This window comes from Lissotriton vulgaris, chromosome 1_1 (genome assembly GCF_964263255.1).
Source record: "Lissotriton vulgaris chromosome 1_1, aLisVul1.2, whole genome shotgun sequence".
NCBI lineage: Eukaryota > Metazoa > Chordata > Amphibia > Caudata > Salamandridae > Lissotriton > Lissotriton vulgaris.
Genome location: NC_141685.1, coordinates 1,293,033,417 through 1,293,057,424, shown reverse-complemented (window position 1 = coordinate 1,293,057,424; position 24,008 = coordinate 1,293,033,417). Strand labels below are relative to the sequence as shown.

At 44.5% G+C, this 24,008-nt stretch overlaps 1 protein-coding gene across 4 annotated transcripts in view; it reads left to right on the top strand.

Annotated features, from left to right (window-relative positions):
- PRR13 (proline rich 13) overlaps positions 1-24,008 on the top strand; it is a 184,006-nt gene that overhangs the window by 111,506 nt on the left and 48,492 nt on the right. For all 4 annotated transcript variants that reach the window (XM_086965365.1, XM_086965346.1, XM_086965355.1 and 1 more), the window contains exons 2-3: positions 22,628-22,688; positions 23,495-23,973. In XM_086965365.1, the coding sequence (XP_086821491.1) occupies positions 22,670-22,688; positions 23,495-23,973 (498 nt within the window). In that variant the 5' untranslated portion in view covers positions 22,628-22,669. The remainder of the gene's footprint in view (positions 1-22,627; positions 22,689-23,494; positions 23,974-24,008) is intronic.

Genomic DNA, 24,008 nt, shown 5'->3' with positions numbered 1-24,008 from the left:
CTCAGTGCCACCCCAGATTCACTCAGCGCCACCACATTATCACTCAGCACCACCACATTATCACTCAGCACCACCACAGCCCCACTCAGCACCACCACAGCATCACTCAGAACCACCACAGCACCACTCAGCACCACCACAGCACCACCACAGCATCACTCAGCACCACCACAGCATCACTCAGCACCACCACAGCACCACTCAGTACGACCAAAGCATCACTCAGCACCACCACAGCACCACTCAGCACCACCACAGCACCACTCCGCACCACCACAGCATCACTCAGCCCCACCGCAGCACCACTCAGCGCCACCCCAGCATCACTCAGCGCCACCCCAGCATCACTCAGCGCCACCCCAGCATCACTCAGCGCCACCACATCATCACTCAGCACCACCACATCATCACTCAGCACCACCACAGCATCACTCAGCGCCACCACAGCACCACTCAGCACCACCACAGCATCACTCAGCACCACCACAGCATCACTCAGCACCACCACAGCATCACTGTGGAACACCACAGCATCACTATGTGCTACCACAGCATCATTCTGCGCCACCACAGCATCACTCAGGGCCTCCACAGCATCACTCAGGGCCTCCACAGCATCACTCAGGGCCTCCACAGCATCACTCAGGGCCTCCACAGCATCACTCAGGGCCACCACAGCATCACTCAGGGCCACCACAGCATCACTCAGGGGCACCAAAACATCACTATGCGCTACCACAGCATCACTGAACGCTACAGCATCACTCGTCGCCACCACAACATCACTTCGCGCCATCACAGCATCAATCTGTGCAACCATTCAACAACAACTGGTTCAAATGTGTTCTCTCAATGTTTCAAGCTTTATTACAAATGTCACAAAAAGATGTTAATATTTCACTTCTGTTCTTGGATTTTCGTCACAATAAAATACACTGAACATAATCTTCACAAAAGTTATTTACAAAAGTTTAAGCTATTGCCATTATAAATTACAATCACTTTTATTTAATTATTAATTATTTAAAAAAATTAAAAGCCATTGTTATTTGTAATATCAATACATCTAAGTCACGTAAATACAAATCATGTTGCATTACAAATGCTATAGGTGTCACATTTGCAAAAGTTATAACTATTGGCATTGTAAATGACAAAGCTATTAATTTAGCTATTTTCAAAACCAAAACATAAATAAAAAAATTGTCATTTACAAGACCAATAGCTCAAACTTTCCTAATGCGAGACCTATTGCATTGCAAATGCTTGTTTAGGTCTTTGCGAATATTACGCTCGCTTTGTACCTGATTATGCCTCTTTTGTTCAACTTTTGAGATCTCTTCTCAAAAAAGGTACTGCTTTTGTTTGGACAAATGATATTAACACAGCTTTTATTAACATCAAAAATCTAGTTGTTAATGCTCATGTACTTAGTCCTTTTGTTAATGGTCATCATTGCACTGTCACAGTTGATGCCAGTTTAAATGGTCTTGGTGCTGTTTTCGGTCAACAAAATTTTGGTAAGGATCATACTGTTGCTTTTGCATCTAGATCTTTGTCTGATGCAGAGTCCAAATATAGTACAATTGAAAGAGAGGCATTAGCCTGTGTTTCCAAATTTAAAACCTATCTTTGGGGTAGTCCTTTTACGATATACATGATCACAAACCTCTTGTCTATCTATTACAAGGAGACGGTTTAGGCAAAGCCTCTGTTCATCTTGTGCATATTCTTTCAAGAGTACAATTTTACTATTAAATATATACAAGGCGGAAAACATTTCAGGGCTGATTGTAGCTTCTATTGATGCCTCTTATCCCTCAAATGGTGTCATATCGGAAAAAGATTGGCTTGAAGCTACTTCCACTGATCATGACTTAAAAAGAATTTCCAATTTCATTGTCAAAGGGCGGCCTCCCATTCGTAAGTTCAGAGTTGTCTTTAGAAAATGATATTTGTACCAGAAATGGTTGTTTTATTCCTCCATCTTCTCTTCGGAATAAACTCATTTCAATTGCACATAGTGGACATTTGGGAGTTACTGCCACCTGTAAAAAACTCTGGGAAAATTATTGGTGCCTTCCCTGAATTCCCAAGTCTCTTCTTTTATTGATTTATGTCCTCATTGCATTGTCTCAGATAAACATTGGAAGACGACGCAGAATCCTCTTCGTCCAGTCTCTTTATCAGACAATCCCTGGATGAAAGTTGCTTTAGATTTCGCTGGACCTTTCAATCTTTTACCTAATTCATCTAGATTTTTACTGGTACTCATTGACTACTTTTCAAAGTGGATCTATTTTTCTTTTGTTGAGTCAGCCTCCACTCATTCAGTTTTACAATTTTTGAAGAATGTTTTTGCTCTTGAAGGTCCTCCAAAAGAATTAGTCACGGACAATAGAACTCATTTTGCGTCTCATACCATGCAAGAATTTTTAAAGTGTATGGACACTAAACATCTTCAAGTAGCTCTATATAGTCCTGCCGCGAATGGCCCTGTTGAGAGAGCTAATCGCTTTCTCAAAGAAGGCATTCAAAATTGCCCTTTCTTCTGGTTTAGATTTTTTTATTTTTCTTAAAGACAAGGTTAATGTTTGTCATAATTCTCCTCATTCAACTACTGGTTTCACTCCTTTCGAATTGTTGAGAGGCAGAAAATGTCGCACTTTACTTCTACCTTCTTGGTTGGAGCGACGTTCTTCACTTTCAAACAATTCAAATATCTCTAAAGATCATATTTTAGGCTAATCTGTCACTTTAGCACAAAATAAACAAAAGTTTTATTTTGATCATCGCAAACACGTTTAGACTAAAGATTTTACTTCTGGTTCATGGGTACTTGTCAAGAAATCTTTTTGTGTTAAAAAAGGAGAATCTTCTTTCACTTCTCCTTACAAAATTGTGAAAGTTGGACTTCAAGACGGAAGATGGTGGAACAAAAGAAGACTTGTACCCATCTCCAATTAACAAGCTGTTATTCATTCAAAAACTGCTGTAACTTCTGATTCCATCTTGTTTGAAATGCCTTGTTTATCTTCAAACATTAATGCATCTGTTGTTCATAATGATGTTGTAAACTCTCCTGTTACTACTTTTTCTTCTTACAATGATTCTGTTTTACCACCAAGAAGAATTTGTAGATACCTACTCATTTTAAAGATTTTGTTATGTCATAATTTCTCTGCAATAGGGAACATGTTTAGTTGTTTTATTATATTTTATGTTTATCCTATTTTATTATATTACCTTGAAGCAATTGTACATTACTTCCTATTTTAAAATGTTTTTATATTTTCTTTGTTTCTCCGTAAAAGGGAAGATGTGTAATGTTCTTATCTTTCTTCTCTTTCTCTTTACTTTGCCCTTTCTCTCTTTCCTTTATTCTTCTTTAATTCTATGTTCTAGAATCCAGCTTCGATTCATTCCTGCCTTCAACCTCTGATGCGAACAGCCGTTTGCTCTGGGTCCTGATACTTTGTATCTTATTTAGACTAATAAACAAGTCTTCAACTAAAGACCGCTTTCATCTCCTCCTTACGCCGGTAGAGTCCACAAGACATTAAGAACGATTTTTTTAAATTAACAGATAGATCCAAACTATCCATGTGCTTGACATAAGTCTGTACTAGTAAACGCAGAGAATTTGGGGTGCGGCCTATGAGGACCGCATCATCTGTGTATAATAGTACAGGAAGAGTTTTCCCCTTAATTGTAGGAACATCTTGGGTCGTGAATTTTAACGATTTATTCAGCCCATTAATGTAGATAATAAAAAGGAGGGGGGCCAAGACACAACCCTGTCAGACCCCCCCTTCCTACTTTAATAGCTCCCAAGACCTCTCCACCACTGCCGCTCCTCACCTGGGCCTGAAGATCTTTGTGGAGGTACGCTAAGAAATGTACCAAAGGCTCATCCAGCCCGTAGGCCAGAAGGATAGTCCGGAGCTTTGACATGTTGACAAGGTCAAATGCTGAGTACAAATCCATAAAAGCCAAATAGACTGGGGATTTCCGCGCAATGGTATATTTCCCAATTACCAGGTTGAGGTTTAGCCTAACTGTCAGGACTCTAAAATGCCACTTTCCTCTGACCATCCTAAAATCTTATTGTATAAAACTCTTCCCAATATTTTTAGAGTATTGTCAATCAATGAGATCGGCCAATAGTTGCTAGGCTGAGACCGGTCCCCCTTTTTAGGGCGAGCTGCTGTCCAGCGAAGCCTCTATTTTTAGCGACTTGCTCTGGAAGTGGGACAGGGGATGGGCACGCGCAGGGCCGTCTGCGATTTCAGCATGTGTGCGCGCATGTACAGCCATGCGCTGTGCACATCTCCTGTACCGTTTCTAAGGCAAGTCAGCCTCCTGCAATCTCTCAGCCTCCTGCAAACTCTCTCGCGCACTCACACACACACCCCACACACACACCCACACCCACACCAACACCAACACCCCCCCGCTTACCTCACAGGCTCTTGGCGCTGCGCTGGTATCATCTCTGCATCACCTGGCACACGCAGGGCTTCCTTCGCTCATGGGAGCCCCGCACGTGCATCGGCGGTCCATCGCCTCTCTTTCTCCTTTAACCCTCACGCTTTTCTCACAACTACCCATTACTTTGTCTCTTCTTGCCCAGCACCGCGACCCTGCTCCCCCACCCCTCCACTCCTCAAAAATTCCGGTTATCTCGCCCTTCCTTCCTTTTTCTCACCACCGGCTTTTCCCTTGCTCCCCACCCCCCTACTTCCACGCGGCTCCCTACGTCTCCCTGCTCCCCACCTCCCTCTCCTCCCCCCGTGGCTCAGGCCCAGAAGCCGACGTTCTGCGCCGCAGGTACACGGGAGCCGTGGAAAGCGCCGGTGCATGTTATTAACGGTAGCCGGACACTGCTGGAGCAACCCTCCCCCTCCGCACATGACCGTGTCCGGGCCGGCTCGGGTTCTCCCTCCTGCCAGCCTCGGATGCACTGCGAGACCTTCTACCTACAACACAAACCCGAGGTGACGTCACAGACTAACGGCCTTCGGTGTGTGACGCGTCGTCACCCACGGGCTGCAGGACATGGGCACAGGCAGCGTGACGGGGACACAGGTGCCTGGAGTGAGCCACTGGAGAGAAACCTGGGGGTGGGGGCCAGCTTACCCATTGTTGATTAACCACATCAATGCTAAGGCAATTTGCCCCTGGTGCTCATCTTTTTCAAATCCCATTTTTCATGACGAGCTCAGCTCGTCATGAGCACACGACCAGTGTACTGCATGACGAGCTGAGCTCGTCATGAGCAGCGAAGGGGTTAAGGGCTTACCCTAGTGCATTCAGCACAGTCACGACAGGGAACTTCTTAATTGTGAGAAATGCCCCATTAATGACTTGTATAATATCCTGGCCTCACAATCACAGCCTATGCCAAAGGCTTCGTTAATATACATGTAAACTATCCTACCAGTCTTAAATGTTTCCCCTTCAAGGCCTAACAGCCCAAAACGCTTTTGGGATCATATCCGTCCAACTAATAGTCCTTGTTCCTTCCCCGCCACTCACAAATCTCGGTGTCAGATCCATGCCCAAGATACCCTCTGGAGCACAGCAGTTCAGCCCCCACAATACCTCCCCCGGCAACCTCGCTCCAGTGCTCATTCTCCTCTCCACCATCCCTCCAGTATCCGGTCAGGTATCAGGGGCATTGCTAGCAAATGGTCTTGCAGGTGCAGTGTCACAGGGGAATAAAGCAATAGGGGCCCTTTAATCCCCCTAACAATGCCTATATTGTGATACTTTCCAACAGGGGGCCACTGGCACCCTTGCTATGACACCGCCAAGCATCTAACAACTCTACCTAATCCATACAAATCCTGTTGCAAAAATCATGTAACCCTTTTTAGGTCTCCCCTGTCTCACACCCTCTCATCCTCACACACCCTCACTCACCCCCTCACCACCACACCCCCTCACACCCTCACCCTCACACACCCTCACACCCTCACATCCTCACTCACCCTCACACCCCTCACAACCCTCTCACCCTCACACACCCTCACTCACCCTCACACCCCGTCACCCTCACACCCCCCTCACCCTCACACACCCTCACACCCTCTCACCCTCACAACCCCTCACAACCCCTCACTCACCCTCACCCCCTCACCCGCTCAACCTTCTCACCATCACACCCCTCACCCTCACAACCCCACCCTCACAACCCCACCCTCACACACCCTCACCCTCACACACCCTCACCCTCACACACCCTCACCCTCACACACCCTCACACACCCTCACCAGCATAGCATAACAAAATATAGCATAGCATAACAAAACGCCGCATAGCATAACAAAAAAAGCTTAGGATAGCAAAACATAGCATATAACAAAACAAAGCATAGAATAGCAAAACAAAACAAAGCATAGCATAGCATAACGCAACAGCATAAAGAAACAAAGCATAGCATAGCATAACATAACAAAGCATAGCAAAACATAACATAGCATAGCATAACAAAACATAGCATAGCATAACACAGCACAACAAAACATAGCAGAACAAAACATAGCATAAGATAACAAAACATAGCATAACATAACAAAACAAAGCATAGCATAACAAAAAATAGCATAGCATAACAGAACACAACAAAACATAGCAAACATAACAAACCATAGTATAGCAAAGCATAGCCAAACACAACAAAACATAGCATAGCATAACAAAACACAACACAGCATAGCATAGCATAAAAAACAAAGCTTAGCATAGCATAGCATAACAAAACATAGCATAGCATAACAAAACATAGCATAACAAAACATAGCATAGCAAAACAAAGCATAGCATAATAAAACACAACAAAGCATAGCATAGCATAACAAAACATAGCATAGCATACCAAAGCATAGCATAGCATAGCATAACAAAACATAACATAGCATAACAAAACATAGCATAGCATAAAAAAACAAAGCATAGGATAGCAAAACTAAACATAGCATAGCATAACAAAACAAAGCATAGGATAACAACACATAGCATAACATAACAAAACATGGCATAACAAAACACAACAACACATAGCATAACAAAACAAAGCAAAGCACAACAAAACATAGCATAGCTTAACAAAACACAACAAAACATAGCATAGCAAAACAAAACATATAATAGCATAGCAAAACATAGCATAGCATACAAAAAACAACAAAGCATAGCATAGCATAACAAAACATAGCATAGCAAAACAAAGCATAGCATAATAAAACACAACAAAACATAGCATATCATAACAAAACATAGCATACCATAGCAAAACAAAGCATAGCATAGCAAAGCATAGCATAGCATAACAAAACATAGCATAGCATAACAAAACACAGCATAGCATAACAAATCAAAGCATAGGATAGCAAAACATAGCATAACAAAACAAAACATAGGATAGCAAAACAAAAGATAGCATAGCATACAGAATCACTCAGCAGCAGCACAGCATCACTCAGGGGCACCACAACATCACTATGCGCTACCACAGCATCACTGAATGCCACAGTATCACTCGTTCACCATCACAACATCACTCAGCACCACCACAGCATCAATCTGTGCAACCATTCAACAACTGGTTCAAATATGTTCTCTCAATGTTTCAAGCTTTATTACAAATGTAACAAAAAGATGTTAATATTTCACTTCTGTTCTTGGATTTTCATTACAATAAAATACACTGAACATAATCTTCAAAAAAGTTATTTACAAAACTTTAAGCTATTGCCATTATAAATTACAATAACTTTTATTTAAGTATTAATTGTTGAAAAAAATTAAAAGCTGTTGTTATCTGTAATATCAATACATGTAAGTCACGTAAATACAACACATATTGCATTACAAATGCTATAGGTGTCACATTTGCGAAAGTTATAACTATTAGCGTTGTAAATGACAAAGCTATTAATTTCGCTATTTTCAAAAACAAAACATAAATAAAAAATGTCATTTACAATACCAATAGCTCAAACTTTCCTAATGCGAGACCTATTGCATTGCAAATGCTTGTTGAAAATTGGAACAATAATACTCTTAGCCCACGTACCAGATAACCAAGCATATGTTAAGTTATTAAAAACGTTCAAAAGAAGCGGGACCAGAAGTCTGGTTTCCATTTTATTAAATCAGTTGGTAACCCATCAGGGCCAGGGGCTTTATTCCCAATGCTCTGATGGATAGCTTCTTCTACTTCAAATATAGTTAATGGTATATTGGTTAGTGGGCCAAATTCATGCTGATCTATTTCTGGTGAAGGCGTGGCATAGATTTTTGAAAAATTATTTACCCAAGACTCACTAGAAATGATGCAACTAATAGGGGTTAATAGCTGTCCTATGGATCGCAGATCCCTCACACCGGACCAAAATATGTTGCCCTTTTTAGTAGTGGCAGCCTGTGTTAGGGCGTCCCAGCGATGATTTAGGAGTGCTCCTTTCCAGTTGGTGATCGCCGTGTTATACACTTCCGCCTTGCCATTATCACATCTGAAGCGCACTTTGGATCAGATGATAAAACCCTGGGCAGGTTCCTGTTGGCCTCGAAACTCTCACGATCAAACCATCCAGGGCCATGTTTTACCAGAGGTGTGGATTTCAACAGAAGGGTTTTAGTAGCCAAACAAAGTTTAGAAAAGTCATGGACTACCTCTGGATGCGGGGTTTCAAATGACAGGCAAGAATTAATAAGGTACATGTTGTCCTTCACAAGTGACTTAAACAATTCGCCACTGCCAGCACCCCTCCATGTTAGTCTTAAATTGTCATTTGAATGCATTAGATTTTTAGCCCCATATTCAGAAAGAAACAAGGGCCGGGGTGCCAATCTCAATACTATTTTAATAGGATTATGGTCCCCGTGGTTCATAGCAATGACCTCTGCGGCCGTTAGGTGATCCGCAAGAAGAGGGGAAATAAAGATAAAATCTATGATTGAAGAGCAACCCCTTCCTCTAAATGTTGGTAATTGGTGGTTAATGACATCTAGAAAGCCCACCAAATCCATAACATTAGCCAAGTTATTTGAGCTCAAGAACGCGGCCAACTCTACACACCTGCGAAAGGGGGGACCTAAATTACATGCCCCCGCATCATGTTGTATATCAGTAAGTTTCACATTAAAATATCCACCCAAAAGGATTCCAGCAGACCCATCCGAGCATTGCTGGCAATCAAAGTTGGAAATAAAATCAAAAAGCTCAATAAAATTCCTGTTAGGGATGGAATGGAAATCATTATTATAAAAATTTACCAAATAAAAAGAAACTCTCCTTTTGTAAAACACAACTTGATAGTTGCAGCTATTGGTTGGTAAAACCTTAAGGCTCCCTCCAGCAGCAACGTTAATCCCAATGAATAGGCCGCCCGATGGCCGGTCGATTTGGGGCTGGAGGTTGCTATGCTTAAACAATGGAACCCTTCAATATGTAGGTCGTGAGTGGCCCAGGTTTCCTGGAACAGGACTACGTCTTGTTCCTTTATTAGACGCAGCCAGTCCCGGTCGCCAAGCCTAGACTGTAGCCCTGCTACATTCCAACTTAAAATACTCAAGTGGGTTCCAGCATTAGCCCTAGTTAAAAGTTGCTTATTAATATGAGCTGTGAATTTAATGCCTAGGGAGTACTCCACATGATGCTGCTGAACGACCATCAATGGTGGTTGTCATTCCTGGGCATCTAAACTGGAAAGTGCATGAAACCTATTGGTTTCTGGAAGCAGTGCATAAGCATCCCTAATAGGTGTAGATGAAGGTTTGTAATAATAACCTAGGGGGAGCACACAGATGCCGAAGCTTTGTATGAATGGTTGCTCACGAATACTTAATAAGCGGCGAACCATATGGGGTCTACGGAAATTAAGAACAATACAGTCGCCGTTTATGTTCCCACCCAACTCTTCTGGCCATAAGGATTTCATTCATATCAGAAGGATGAAATTCTTTGTTTACATAGCCAGTCTACAGACTTATTGCACAGGTCTGCCCAGGACTTCCTCTGATCCTCAGCAAGATTAGGAACGCCAGCCAAGACCAACACATAAGGACATGAGGCTCAAGACATCAGTATTTGTTCTCAAACAGGCACTCCTAGGACAGTTTATAGTATCCCCACTTGGGTCATTTACAGAGGTGCGGGCTGTAACTGATTGTGGTGGCTACTTCCTAAATCTGAGTTTAAATTATTTGCATTATACACTCAAAGCATATCTTGTCTATTCCTCTGTTCAAGAGTGAAGTTCAACACAGGAAGTTCATTTGGGTTATGACAAGTGTGGCGAAGGTTAACTAGAGTAGTGAATTAAGCAAAACAGAATTCATCAATTGTAGGTCAGACCCTTCTTTGTTAGCCACAGAAATTATAGGAGCCCCCCCCCCAACATAATTGGCAACACGGTTCACCTTACTTGCACTTAAGTTGTTAATTACAGAGTCCATGCACGTTAATTTCCCCCAAAGTAGGTTAAAGTTCGTATCAATCACTTCCTTTAGCCAGTATAGTTTCAAGGGCTTTCATTGCAGGCCCTACAAAAGCAACATATCTACGTGATCAGTTGCATTGCTAGCAGATTAGCAGCCTTTTGGGTTTTTACTTTTAGTCTTAGATGTTCCGACGTTTCTCTTCCTTTTGGTGAGTTGAGCGTTCGTTTTGACATTTCTTATACTGGGCGCACCTAGGACAGCTGTGTTAGATGTATCCAAGCTAAATGGAGGCGAATTTGAGGGAACAGGACAGATCTTCGCTGGTGAAATGTTTTGTGGGGTTAGGTATGTTACATTGTCAGGAGTGGGACCAAGGGTCCAAGGACAACCGTCCCTTGGTTATTTCAATTTCGTGGTTTAACAAATACTCTGCCCTCACAGTAAATGCATCTAGCTGGCTACTCCTCTACGTTTACTCATTTTGTAGTGGCAGAATCAAGTAGCCCAACTACAAAGCCACGAGACAACGCAATAGCAAACAAGGAGTTACAAATTACTTCACATTACCTTAAGGCTGGGACAGTGCGGTGGATGCTAGATGGTCAATGTCAGTTTGGTGGCCCAGCTCAGCCTCTTCTGGCCCCTGACGGGCACAGACTGGCCCGCCCTTGGTCCGGGCATCGTCCGGGCTAAGTCCCGCGCATGTCCCGCGCTGCGGTGGGAGAGGCAGTGCTGTAAGCATGATGACTGAAAGCTCCCACTCACGGCAACACCTGTGGCAGCAGCAGAGGGTTGTTTGTGGGACCTGTAGACGTCTTCAGCAGTATTGGACCCCTCGCGGGAATGCCTGGTGCAGAGAAGATTGGCCCTGGGACTCCTGTCCCACCAGGGCGTGCAGAGTATGCAGCAAGAAAGATCAAGCGGCCAAAGTGAGTTAAGACTCCCCAAGGAATGTTTTAAAATGTACATTTTGCATCTTTATTTTATGTATAAAAAATTTATTAATCTGTTAACATTCTTTTGTTTTCTAAGCACTTTCATATCTTGGCTTAGTTGACTTTTTGACAGCATCTCACAGGGCAAGTTCTAGGTCAAATTGAGTAAGTGGGGATCCCAGCTCCCCTACTTAAGGCCATAATATAAATATACACAGACATACAATAAAAATAAAAGCGACAGAAGGGCAGGACGACATCTACAAAGGTGGACACTTATAAGGACTTAAAACAAGGTTGTACATGAGCGCACCTAGTGCTCAACCTATATCTGGCCAACCTAAAAGATTACATAGAAGAAGCAGGAGCATTCCCCCTGAAAATTGCCACCCACAAAATACACCTGTAGCAGTATGCTGACGATATTGTGCAATTAGATCAGACAGACATCGATCTTCAGAGAATTTTCAAACCCGTAACCAAATACTGTAAAGTCAATGAACGCTTTTGCAATCTTTGGTCCATGTCGAAGAGCAGCAGTGGGGCCTACGTTTGAGGAGAACCACGCTCCCCATCCTGTGACTCTGAACCTACCTCTCGCGTTTCCCGCTTCGCGGGAAACGCTCGCAGCGCAGCGGAGACCATTTTTGGTAGCAGTGGGGCCCACGAGCTGGTGGAGAACTACACCACCCGCAATCCAGCCGGGCAAAGACACGCCCTCCCGCCACGAACTGCTCAGGTGCAGCAACTTAAACCCTTCTTGTTCCCCGCACCTCGGGTGACGCTTTTGCAATCTTTGGTCCACGTCGAAGAGCAGCAGTGGGGACTACGTTTGAGGAGAACGACGCTCCTCATCCTGGGACTCTGAACCTACCTCTCGTGTTTCCCGTTTCGCGGGAAATGCTAGCAGCGCAGCGAAGACTATTTTCGGTAGCAGTGGAGGCCACGAGCTGGTGGAGGACAACACCACCCACAATCCAGCCGGGCAAAGACACGCCTTCCCGCCACGAACTGCTCAGGTTCATCTAATCCGCTCACCACTCCCGCCTCGCGGGATGCGTGCGGGACGAGCCGGGCGAAGCCCAGGCCAAGGGCGTGCCCGTTTAAGCCCGTTCAAGCTCGAGCAAGGACTGGACAGGCTACCCCTCTAACACCCACGCTGAAATCAGGTCAGTGAATTTTCGAGTAGTCATAGACTGTTTTGTAGGGCCGGATTTGTTAAAGCGATTGGCAAGAAAATCAAAGTTTGTCATCACCGCTTGATTTACCATGGCCACCTCTTCTACTGTAGGAGAACATAGTGGGAAAAATACTGGTGGGGCATTAATGGGTACTCTAGATAATTTTCTTATACGAGTGTCGTCAGCTTTGGCAAAAGATATTGAATTGACCGAAAAAAGACTATCTCTAGACCCTCTCTTTGATAAGCGGTCGTCAATGGGAAGGCTGGCTAGAGCTAGGTCGCCTGTCTCCAATGAGGTTGATCCCGAGGACAAACTATGCTCTTTGGAGGATGATTTCAGTAGCTGTAATTCTCTGCCAGATGGATATACTGCATCCCCGAACAACGGCCTACAGAATTATTAGCGAAGACTAACCAAGGTATCCCTTTGAAAAGGCTGACCTCATCTAGTATCAAGACCAGGTCAGCAAGTGGTGCCAATACGGCCCGAGTATTACAATCAAAGTGTACGGCACCAATGAGTAAACGCCCAAGGGTTCAAGCTCAAGCACAAGCTTTAACAAAAAAGGAAAAGAAAAGAAGGCTAAGGAGAATGCCACATCTAGCATTGTAGACTGTCAAGATTCATTGACTCCAGCTATTAAAGAGGCTAATCCATTGCCAAGTGTGGAGGGTGATTCATCGGGCGAGCCGGGCGTTTTGTTTTGGAAAAAGCTGGAACTTATTTTCAAGAAAACAATCCACCCGATACATGAGAGACTGGACTGCATTGAGAATAGACTGGTATGCCTGGAACTCTCGTTGGCTTCGGGCGAAGCGGGTGGGGAATGGGGGTAGTGGCTTACACTGTACACAGCCAAAGCCGGCAGGGCAAATTACTGTGGGTGCAGTCTCTAATGTTTTACCAAAAAGTAGTATTAGTACCACAGCAAATACATCTGAAGTCCCCTGTATTGTCAATCCCCTAACCAACATTGAAGGGGCAACTCAATTTGCTCAGATAGCCAAGGATAAAAAAAGTGGAGACTAGTATACCAGTTGTGCAATCACGCCCACCATCCAGTGGCCCTCCAGACCATGTAGTATCCAATTTGCCAACTATAGAACCCCCCCCCCCCCCCCCCCCCCCCCCCCCCGGGTCAGCCCCTTATGTAGTAGTACTAGCGGGAGTTCCATCATTAGGACAGGGAAAGAGGGAGACGTATATGGAATAAAAAAATAAGTTCATTTTTTGGCTTAATGCTAATCGGCCTTTGCCAACCCATATACGTGCAGAGATACTATTTGTCAGAAGGGTTAACTGGGTGGGCAGAAGCACGGAGACAATTGGGGGCGACTGTGTCATTATTAACTTTAGGGATAGGAGATGTGTGGAGCATATTTGTAACTGGCCTCAAGTAGATCTTAGGTCCCAGATTCAGTCACTTCCACTGATTTATTTTTATGTACCAGTACAGGACCCACATAGAGAAACCCTCTCATGGAACGAGGTAGTAGGTAATCCTATTGCACAGAGCTTAAAATTATATAATAGATTTTCGGCCTTATCGGGACTGGAGGATTGCGACTGACAACAAATACAGGAAGGGCGTTCCAGTAAGAGCGTAATAAGAACGGTCAACGAATATGTAGTTAGAAATAAGGGACAGGTGAATGTAAATGTTAGACCAGATGTAGGTGGGATGAGATCTAAGGTAAATAATGGAACTGCTACCCTACAGAATGGTGGCAATCCCCCTTTTCAGTTCACTGCATGTAGGGTAAGTCCCGCACTCCCTACTGATTCTAACACGTTGCCACAATCTACCTCCACTGTTGTAAGGAATGATGTAGACAGAGGGCCTAGGTGTACAGCTTCCTTGACTTTGTTAATATCGTGGAACCTGGCGGGTATGGGGCCAAAGTTAGCGTCACCATGTTGGTTAAATTTTATTGACGAATTCGATATTTGCCTTTTTCAAGAGACCTGGTCTGTAGAACCAGTATTTAGACCAAGCTACTTGAATTTTTATGTTCCTGCTGTGAGAGGGCTAAAGGGATGTCCAATGGGAGGAATAGTGATTTGGGTTAAACAACACTTAAGCTGCAACATCCAATTACTCCCAGTTGGGCATTGTGACATAATTGCAATTATGCTCAGCCTCCCGGGTGGCATAAAAATTGACATTATTAACGTTTATGCCAGAGTGTAGGAAGGTGGCTACCTGACTATGGTTACCCCAGATTTTTTGCCTTGTGTTTAGCTGGCTTTCGACTTAGTTGGCCTGGTTCCCTGCTAATCAGGGCCCCATGCTATCTGCTCTCTCTGTAAAATGGATTCCATGTACCCTAGGTGCATAACTAAATTGGCTTGGGTCACCTTATCAGCCCCTGTACAGTGCACTATAGGTGCCCAGGGCATAGGTGCATCCAAGGCCTACCAGGGGCTGCAGCATATCTTTTGCCACCCCTGGCTGGCTATCCAAAATTGACACAACTGGCTGATCACTGAGCTGGGGCAAGGTGGTGTAATCACCCCTTGCTTAGATATAGTATGCCTATATCTAAACCTATCTGGACACATATATACCTATCAGTCACTCCTATGGCAGGCCTTAACAATCCTGGAGGCAGAGTGCTTGGTTTTATGTGAGATGGTGCTCTAGCATGAGCTGAGCCTGTCTGCAGCTGTCGGGACCAATTCCCTAAGCTGTTCCGGGATAATGCCATACCATATACTATTAAGTGCATTATAATCCTCGCGGTTATATGTTAACTTTGGTTTGGCTTTATCAAAACATGTCGTGTAAGGTGTCATACGATTTGGAATACTATCCCCACCACAGTCCTGTCGACGGGGATAGCATTCCACCCCTCTAGAGGGAGACAACATGTTACTTTGCTAAAATGCGGTTGATTTTAAAAAGAGCCTCAGATCCACAAAATGGATGCTTCTGCCACAGACACGAGTCTGACCTCCTGCTGCTGACCGAAACTCAGCCAAGGAGGCCTGGACAAAGGGTTTCCTGTCACAGGGAGGTGTCACACCACCCCAGACAGGAGATAGTGGATTGTAGCAGGGAGTTTTGAAAGAAACCAGACACTGCCTGGGGAGCACAAGGCTTCCCCTTGCATAATCCGGTCAAACCGGTTCTGGGGCTCACCAGCCCCAGTCCCAGCGCGACCCTGGACAAAGGGAAAGGGGTGTAACCAACCCCTTCCTGGGTCCCACCCATAGGAGGGGACCTAGCAGGTAATCCAGCCCCCTAGATTGGTATAAGAATGGGAGCAGTGCCAACGCACTCAGATTATCCTGGTGAAACATAAGAAACGAAACTCTGGACCCTTCGACATCCTACTCGACGTAGAAGACTGAAGAATCTCCCTTGTGGTCAAGGAGTGTCCACCCTGTGCAAACAGGCACCATCCAGCACCTCGACGTTTGCTTTGTTGCAGTTCCCGCCGGAACTCGAGCGACAGAGATCGACAAGACCAAGCGTGCCTGCCTTCTAACAGCCCGATCCACAGTCCCTGCAGAGCTGAGACCCGTGGAGGCGACAGGAAGCGTGGGGCCCGCCATCTTGGAAAGACCACGAGACGCTGACCGTGCAGCCCACGAGTGACCCTCGAAGCTGTACATCGGGGTTTGAGAAGCCCCAGCCCTGAGCCACTTGTGCACCAAAGCTCACCCCTCTACACTCACTGAGTGCTGCGTGGGGCCCTTCTGCTTCTTTTGGCTCAACGCGTTGGCCCGGTCACTTGCCCGTTGGCTTGTGGCCCCTGTGCCAGCGAACTACGAAATCTAACTTGTGATTCTGGTTACTCCAGACTTCCACTCGCTCCTCTGAAAAGGAGCACCTGCTCTGACCCTCCTGGTTCGAGTGAGAAGCAATCTTCCAGTCCTGCATGGATTGCTCTTGCCAAGTGTTGTTTGCTCCAATCCTGTAGCCGACAGCGCCGACGGCGAGAGCCTTCATGGGACAGCTCTTGATCCGCTCCTGGACGTCCCAGATGCCCTAGAGCCCACGTGGCAGCGGAGAGAAGATCCTCGACAACCACCTGATTGCGCCCGACATTGCCTGGTTCCGTCCTGGTTCCACCCTGGTCACTGCTGAGTCACCCAGACTCTGTTCCCTCTGCTTTCAGGTACTCTACAACTCTGATCCACCCTTGGATCACACCGGACACTTCTCCTTCACAACGCCTGCAGCATCTTCAGCTTCAAGCACCAACAACCTGCGTGACGAAACAAGACACAACTTCGACCCTATGCACCCGCTTCCTGTGGGTGAGGTAATTCAGCACGTCGGTGTTCCCACACTGGTACACACCTCTAGTGTATGTGTCTTAAGTTTCATCCTTCTAGGTTAAGCGGAAGTCTCCTAAAACAGTAACTTTATAACTTTTACGCACCATTGACTTTGCATTGGTGCATGCGTGCGCTTTAAGCGCTGCACCCGAATCCCGCGGGATTTTCACTACTTCAGCATTGCTATTCCAGACTGCTCCCAGCGATTCCCTAGGCCCTAGGCCTAACCACTGTTCGATTGGTATCTCTTATACCACTTTCTTAATATAAGGTTTGTGTGGCCACCCGCCCTCATCCATAATTGTGCAACTTTCATATGTTATACTGTGCTTTTGTTTAAACGCTTGTGCCCCTTTACTCATAAAGAGTACTAGGGATTATTCTAGTAATAAATACATATATTTTTATAATATATAACTTGTGTGGTGTCCTTTCATTTGATATTACAGGATTGTGATTGGTAAAACAGCTCGCTTAACACGACCTCTTGAGTTTAGCCTTTCAGGCTGCTTAGTCCATGCTACCCCTAGGATAGCTTGTCTAATAAGGTTGACTTACAACCAGACACCATAAGGGATTGTTTGGACTGATACAAGGTGGTTTCAGAATTGGAAACATCATATATCAGGCCAACTTCTCACACAGAGGTATACCCAGTGGGAAAAAATCTGAGGGGTTAGTTGCATTAGAATCATTGATAGGATCTTTGCCAGAAAGGATAATTCCACTAATTGCGGGTGATTTTAACACAACTTCTGAACCCCTGGGACTGGAAGATTTAAATATGTCAGAAGAAGAAGAAGACTCTAGATGGGGGGTACCCCAATTGGATACTAACCCTATAGCCAAATGGACTGAGGCTGCATTGCATTTTAATGGGTTTTGCTTAGGCAATCAGCTAAGGGCTGCAAATGGCCGAACACCGTCTGATAGGGTGGGGAGAAAAACATATGATAATGGTATACGGTCAAGTAAAATAGATTATCTGCTTGTCCATTTGAAGCTTTGCCACTCCCTTGTTGATATGGAAGTGAAGACTCGTATTGAGAGTGACCATAATCCCTTGACAGCATTATTTAGATTAGGTCTTGAGGGAATGGCAGATATGTCGGAAGATCTATTAGCCCCTGAAACCAGTCTAGCAAATGATGAGCGCCACCTTAAGTGGTGTAAAGTGATTAACCAACCAGAAACATTAAATGCTATCAAAGATAGTGTAGATAAGGTGCTTGGTAAAATAGGGCTAGGTGTAATTGATGGGATGAGGTATAACCCATTTGGAGAAGATCATGCTGATCTCTTTTCTAATCTTAAAGCCCATTTTTGTAAACCTTGTACTGCCAAGGTAAAAGTAAGGAAAAAACCAGAGAGGTGGTACAACAAACTATGTAGGGAAACTCGGGCTGAGTTGGGCCTAGCGTTAAAAACCAGAAATCCAATAATGATAAAAGCGGCCCGATGTAACTATAGAAAAGTGACTAGCGGGGCAAAAAGAGTATGGGAAGACCAAATGTAGCAGGACCTTAAAAGCGCATGTCTGTCTAAAAACCCGAAAATATTCTGGGATACTTATAAATGGGATGGAGGTGGGCGGGCGAACAGCCCGCAAAATAACGTCCCCCAAAATTCCTGGATTGAGTACTTTAAGCCCCAGTATGAGAACACAGAAGATAGCCAAAGTGCGGCGGCTTTCGTTTTTACATATTATGGAGGTGTTGTTTTTAGTTTAGGGGAAGTGGATAGAGCCCTGAACTCAGTAACCGAGGGGCGGGCTCCAGGGATGGACTGTATACCCGCGGACCTATATTTAAATGATAAGGAGAGATGGCGAATATATATCGCCTATCTCTCTAATGCTATTGCTCAGGGGATGGCTGTTCCGCACTCATGGAAGGGAGCAGAAATTGTGCCTGTTAACAAAAAAGGGGATAAGTCCCTAGCAGGCAATTTCAGGCCTATTATCTTGATTGACTCCATACAAAAAATAATGGGTCGCCTGGTTCTGGGAAAAATTCAGGATTGGATGGATGAAGGGGATATCCTGAGCCCATTGCAGGCCGGCTTCCGCCCCAGGACCAGCACGATAGACCAGGTCTTTCGATTTATCATCTTATATTGGCGGACAGTTGTCCTGGAAAAATGGGTATTTTATGCAGTGTTCGTCGACCTGAGGGCGGCGTTTGACCTTCTCCCTCTAGGAAAGATTTGGCAAGTCTTAGAGGAACTAGGAATGGCCCCGGAACTGCTGTCCTTGGTTGTCCGCTTACACGTGGACACCTATGCTAGGGTCAGGTGGGGTAAGCAGGGCGAGGTTACAGATGCCTTCCCTGTTGAGCGGGGAGTGAGGCAGGGTTGCGTTATGGCACCTACCCTGTTCTCACGCTTCGTGAACGGGGCTGCAGACTACCTCTCCCTGGTCCCTACTGACGCTCCTGTGATGGCCGGAGAGTGCATCCCGATCCTTATGTTCGCTGACGACACTCTGATAATTTCAAAAACACCTAGTGGTCTCCAACGGGCACTCCAGCGCTTTAGACTTTTGCCGGCAGCGCGGGCTTGAAATAAACACCTCAAAAACAAAATTTATGGTCCTTACTGAACCTAAACGCCCCAAGACAGCTAAATGGTTCGAGGGAAGTATATATATGAACAATTGCCCACTAGAGCAGGGTGACGACTTCACGTATTTAGGGGTCAATCTACAGAGTAATATGTGCTGGAATAGCCAGTTAGATGTGTCTGTATTAAGGCACCAGCAACAGGCAGGTATCCTCCTTAAAAGATTCAAAACATCTCTTACTAAACCTGTAAGACCACTCCTTGAGATCTATGGGATGAAAGTCTTAAGTTCTGTCCTCTATTGCTCCGAACTATGTGGGTTCGCAAATCTAAAGAACTTAATATCAGTAGAAAATGAATTCTTGAGAAAAGCTACTTATGTCCCCCAAAGTACCCCTTTAATTCGTCTGTTTTGGGATCTCGGTAAAAGAACAGTGCAAGATCTGGCCACTCTGCGACCTGTATTATATTGGCGCAGAATATGGACAACAGAGGAATTATATCATTGTGCTCGGGACTTAAGGAAATTATTGAGAAGGATCGTTTTCATAATATTAGCCGGCTGAAATCGATTAGATCTTTGCTAGTTAGAATGGGTTTGAGTAAACTGTGGGATGACCCAGTAAGTGCTATATTCCCATCTAAAAGAGAAATGAAGCTGATATACTGGGAGATGGTCACCACAGAGAAGTGTGCCAAGGGGATCTCATCCCATCTCACAGAGCGATTTCTTGAGTTCAAGGCGTACCCAGCACTGGAACCATATTGGGATGCTATTGAGAAACACTTAGATCGTAAGCTCTATTTTCAATTTAGGGCAGGCACCCTCCCCATAAGGTCGTTTACCGCGAGGTGGGCTGTGATAAATGATGATAAATGCCCTAAGTGTTGGGACAAAAAAGAATCGACTAGTCTCTTTTTGTTTTTTTGTCCCTTATATTCAGCCCCGCAGGATAAATGGATAAAACCAATATGTCGGTTAATTGGTTCCCGAAAACATGAGAGGCGATAAGAATATTATGTACTGATTCCAGCCTCCCAATCGCAATAGCAATGGCAAAATTTCTAAAATGGGCGTGGGTCATTCGATCAAAAATGAATTGACAGCAGTATGGTTAGATGTAAAACATTTAATGAGGGGGAAGCCATTGTTATGATTAACTGAGCTGAGAGGATTAACTTGATGTTTATACTTATTGTAAATTTTCCTTCCATCCCATATTTTTAAGGAATATTCAACATTAGTCTTGTGGAGTTTAATCTTTTCTTAAACATTTTAAATATTTATGTAAATGTATTTTTTAAAGGATTTTATATTGTGATAAATGTATGTTTTGTGATGCTTTTATGACTTAATTGTCGAATAAAGTAATGAAATGAATTGCCGATTAACACAGCAAAAACGAAAGTGATAACTGTCATTCGAAAGATAATCAAGACTGGAGCATGGTTCTGCTGAGGGAATATAATCAAGACTGTTTCCTCATATAAATATCTAGGCGTATGGTAAGACAGTCTGGGGCGCCATACAGCACAAATGCTTACACAGCAGGCTGCTGCCAACTCCCTAACTTGGGCTTTTTGCAAACTAAAAAAATCTATCCAGAGTTCAGTCACAAGCGCTTCGAATGCCTAGAAAACTGCTATCTACCAACGCTTACGGTGCCAGTAATTTCTGAGGTAAAATGGCCAAATGTCTAGACAGAGTTCAATTAATCAGCTATAGGAAATTCTTTGCCTTACTAAACTGTACAACCCATGCCCAAGTACGCTTAGAATTTAATCTAACTTCACAACAGCTAACAAATGCCAGGTTTTTAGCTTATTGTCTAAAACTAAAGCAGCCCCCTCTGGCACATTAAAACCTATCCTATGGGAGTAATACATGGAGAAGAATCAGACTGGTGTCAGTACCTGACTAGCTCATTGACAAATTTAGAAGCACATGATATGTGGGCTGCAGATCTCCAGGCAAAACACATAGCAAAACTGCTTTCAGTGCTAATATTCCGGCACCAAGACGTGAAAGCACTGAAAGGAAAGGCTCAGGGTAGTTGGGCCACCAACTTGTATGAGCCAGTGTCAATTACCATTTATCTATTCCAAACACTGGCCAAGGATACAAAAACAAATTTAAGGAAGATAAAGATTCGCTTCATCCCGCTTAAAGCTTACTGGCATGGAGGAAGAGAAGGGGACAAAAGTAGGCTATGTAGATTGTGCGCAGCAGAAGTAGAGTCACTAATACATATAATCTGTATTTGCAAACTGCTGCTCCAATGGAGGATATTTTGGCTGTGCTCCCACCTGCGTGCATCAAATGTCCCACATCATGATGCGATGCTCTGCTGTTAGAAAGGCGCGAAAGGTTTTATGTCAGAAGACTCCGGATCAGTAGCACAAAGCAGTATCTCCTAGAGAAGACCATAGTTCACCTTGGACCCTAATGGGGACACTTGAACATGGTTAGACTACGCTTAAGAACAGGCACTGAACGTAGAGCACTACAGGAATCCCTGCCATTGATAAACTGCTTGCGTGCCTCTCTGTTGCAAATAGTGTCCATTGGTTCCCTCTAAGCTGTGGACTTAATGCTCTTTTTATTATATTGATTTTAAAATAATTGTAATGATTTTAAATAACTGTACAATAAATTTTTGGATCTTTGGAGAATCTTAGTTTTCTAAGCCATCGCGGACCCCCTGTGTAGGTGATGTAAAGTAAGTCGTCCCGAGACCACAGGTTAATAACCACTGGACAATAATACTTCCTTAAAGGCTCAGATTATTGATTAGACTTGGATAGGAGTTCAGTTTGCTTGGTTATAGGTTAGGGTTCAGAGTCCAAAAATGTTTGTTCTCTTTCTGCTCAGTCACATCCCTTTAATACCCAGTGGCCTATAATACTTCCTTAAAGGGTCAGATTATTGATTAGACTTGGATAGGAGTTCAGCTTGCTTGGTTATAGGTTAGGGTTCAGAGTCCAAAAATGTTTGTTCTCTTTCTGCTCAGTCACTTTCCTTTCTCAAGAAACTGAGCATTGGATCACCTGATTATTTCTCAAGGAAGTTACCTTCTACATATACTCCACAGTTATGCTGCTGTTCTGAAAATGTTCTTTAACTGTGGCACAAGTTTTTTACGATGTCGCCAGATGGTGTGAAGGTGTGCCATAGCCCTAATATTATTGACCTGTTATGGTTTCAATTTCAGAAGAAGTAACAGAACTCTTGCTCTCCACGCGAAAGAGAAGTCATGTATCCCAGCATGCCAGGTGAGTGGTTCCTGGTGTATGCCATGCAGCGTACCTATGATCAGCAGAACTAAGATATTGTATTTCTTCCATTGTATCTGGATCCATGCCATGTAATACTACTTGTGTGCAGTAGTTGTCCATTTTGTAACTTCTGCACCGAGTGCCTGATACCATGTAGACTCCTAATCAGTGGGCTGGAGAAGTTTGTTGCGTAACACACATTTTATGGTGTTAATTCTTTATTTCTAAGGTGTAGCAGTTTGTTTCTATGGAAAGTGTTGACCATGTGATGCCAGAAAGGAAAATGCCCACAGGCCAGCGGGCATGTTTGCGCACCCAAAGGGCAAAGCAGTAGAAAGCGATTGCAGACTTCCTCGGCAGCTAGCAATGGAGGCGATGAGTTAAATTTGTTTTTTTTAGGATAGGCAAGATCAAAAGGGGTTGGGAAGAGAATCTTAAAGTGTAGTAAAAGGCAGATAAAGAAGCAGGAGGATATTTAAAAGTCAAAAGAAGCCAGAAGTGTGTAAATAAGAGAGACTTCCCCAAGCACGATAAAGAGAGGGCATTGAAGAGAGTCAGACGGAAAAGAGATTAAACAAGGAAAGAGGTACATGGATGAGGATCAAAAAGGAAAAAAAGATAAATAGAATATGTAGGGTGAAGATGCAGCAGCATGATGGGCAAAAGAGAAGAGGGAAAAAAAGAGAAGTGTTAAGTATGTGTGAGAGCCCCCCTGAAAGATGGGGAGATACATGAACGGGGGGTGCATTAGTTCTAAATCTATTTTTGCTTCCCCTAACCTTAATTTTTTATATTAATTTCAGGACAGCCGGGGTATCCTGGAGGGCCGAATCCCGCCTTTCCTGGGGGACAGAACCCAGCATTTCCAGGAGGCCACAACCCAGCTTTCCCCCCAGGCACGAATCCCTCTTTCCCCCCAGGCACGAATCCCTCTTTCCCCCCCGGCACTAATCCCGCTTACCCTCCCGGCACTAATCCTGCTTTCCCTCCTGGCACTGCCCCACCTTGTGCTTACCCTGGTCAACCTGGAGGGATTCCAGGAAACCCAATGTATCCTCCTGGACAGCCCATGGGGCCCGTTTTTCCAGGCCAGCAGCCGGCCTTTCCTGGGCCCCACGGCGGGTCTTATCCACACCCTCACCCAAGCCATCCTGGCTACCCAATGCCTGGGGTTAATCCCATGATGCCCGGAGCTATTGTAGTGGGACCTGTGGACAAAAAGACGAGGAAGAAGATGAAGAAGGCTCAAAAGAAGGCTCATAAGCAGCACAAGCACAGAAAGGTAGGTGGAAGGGATGTAAGTAGCGTAGTACGAAA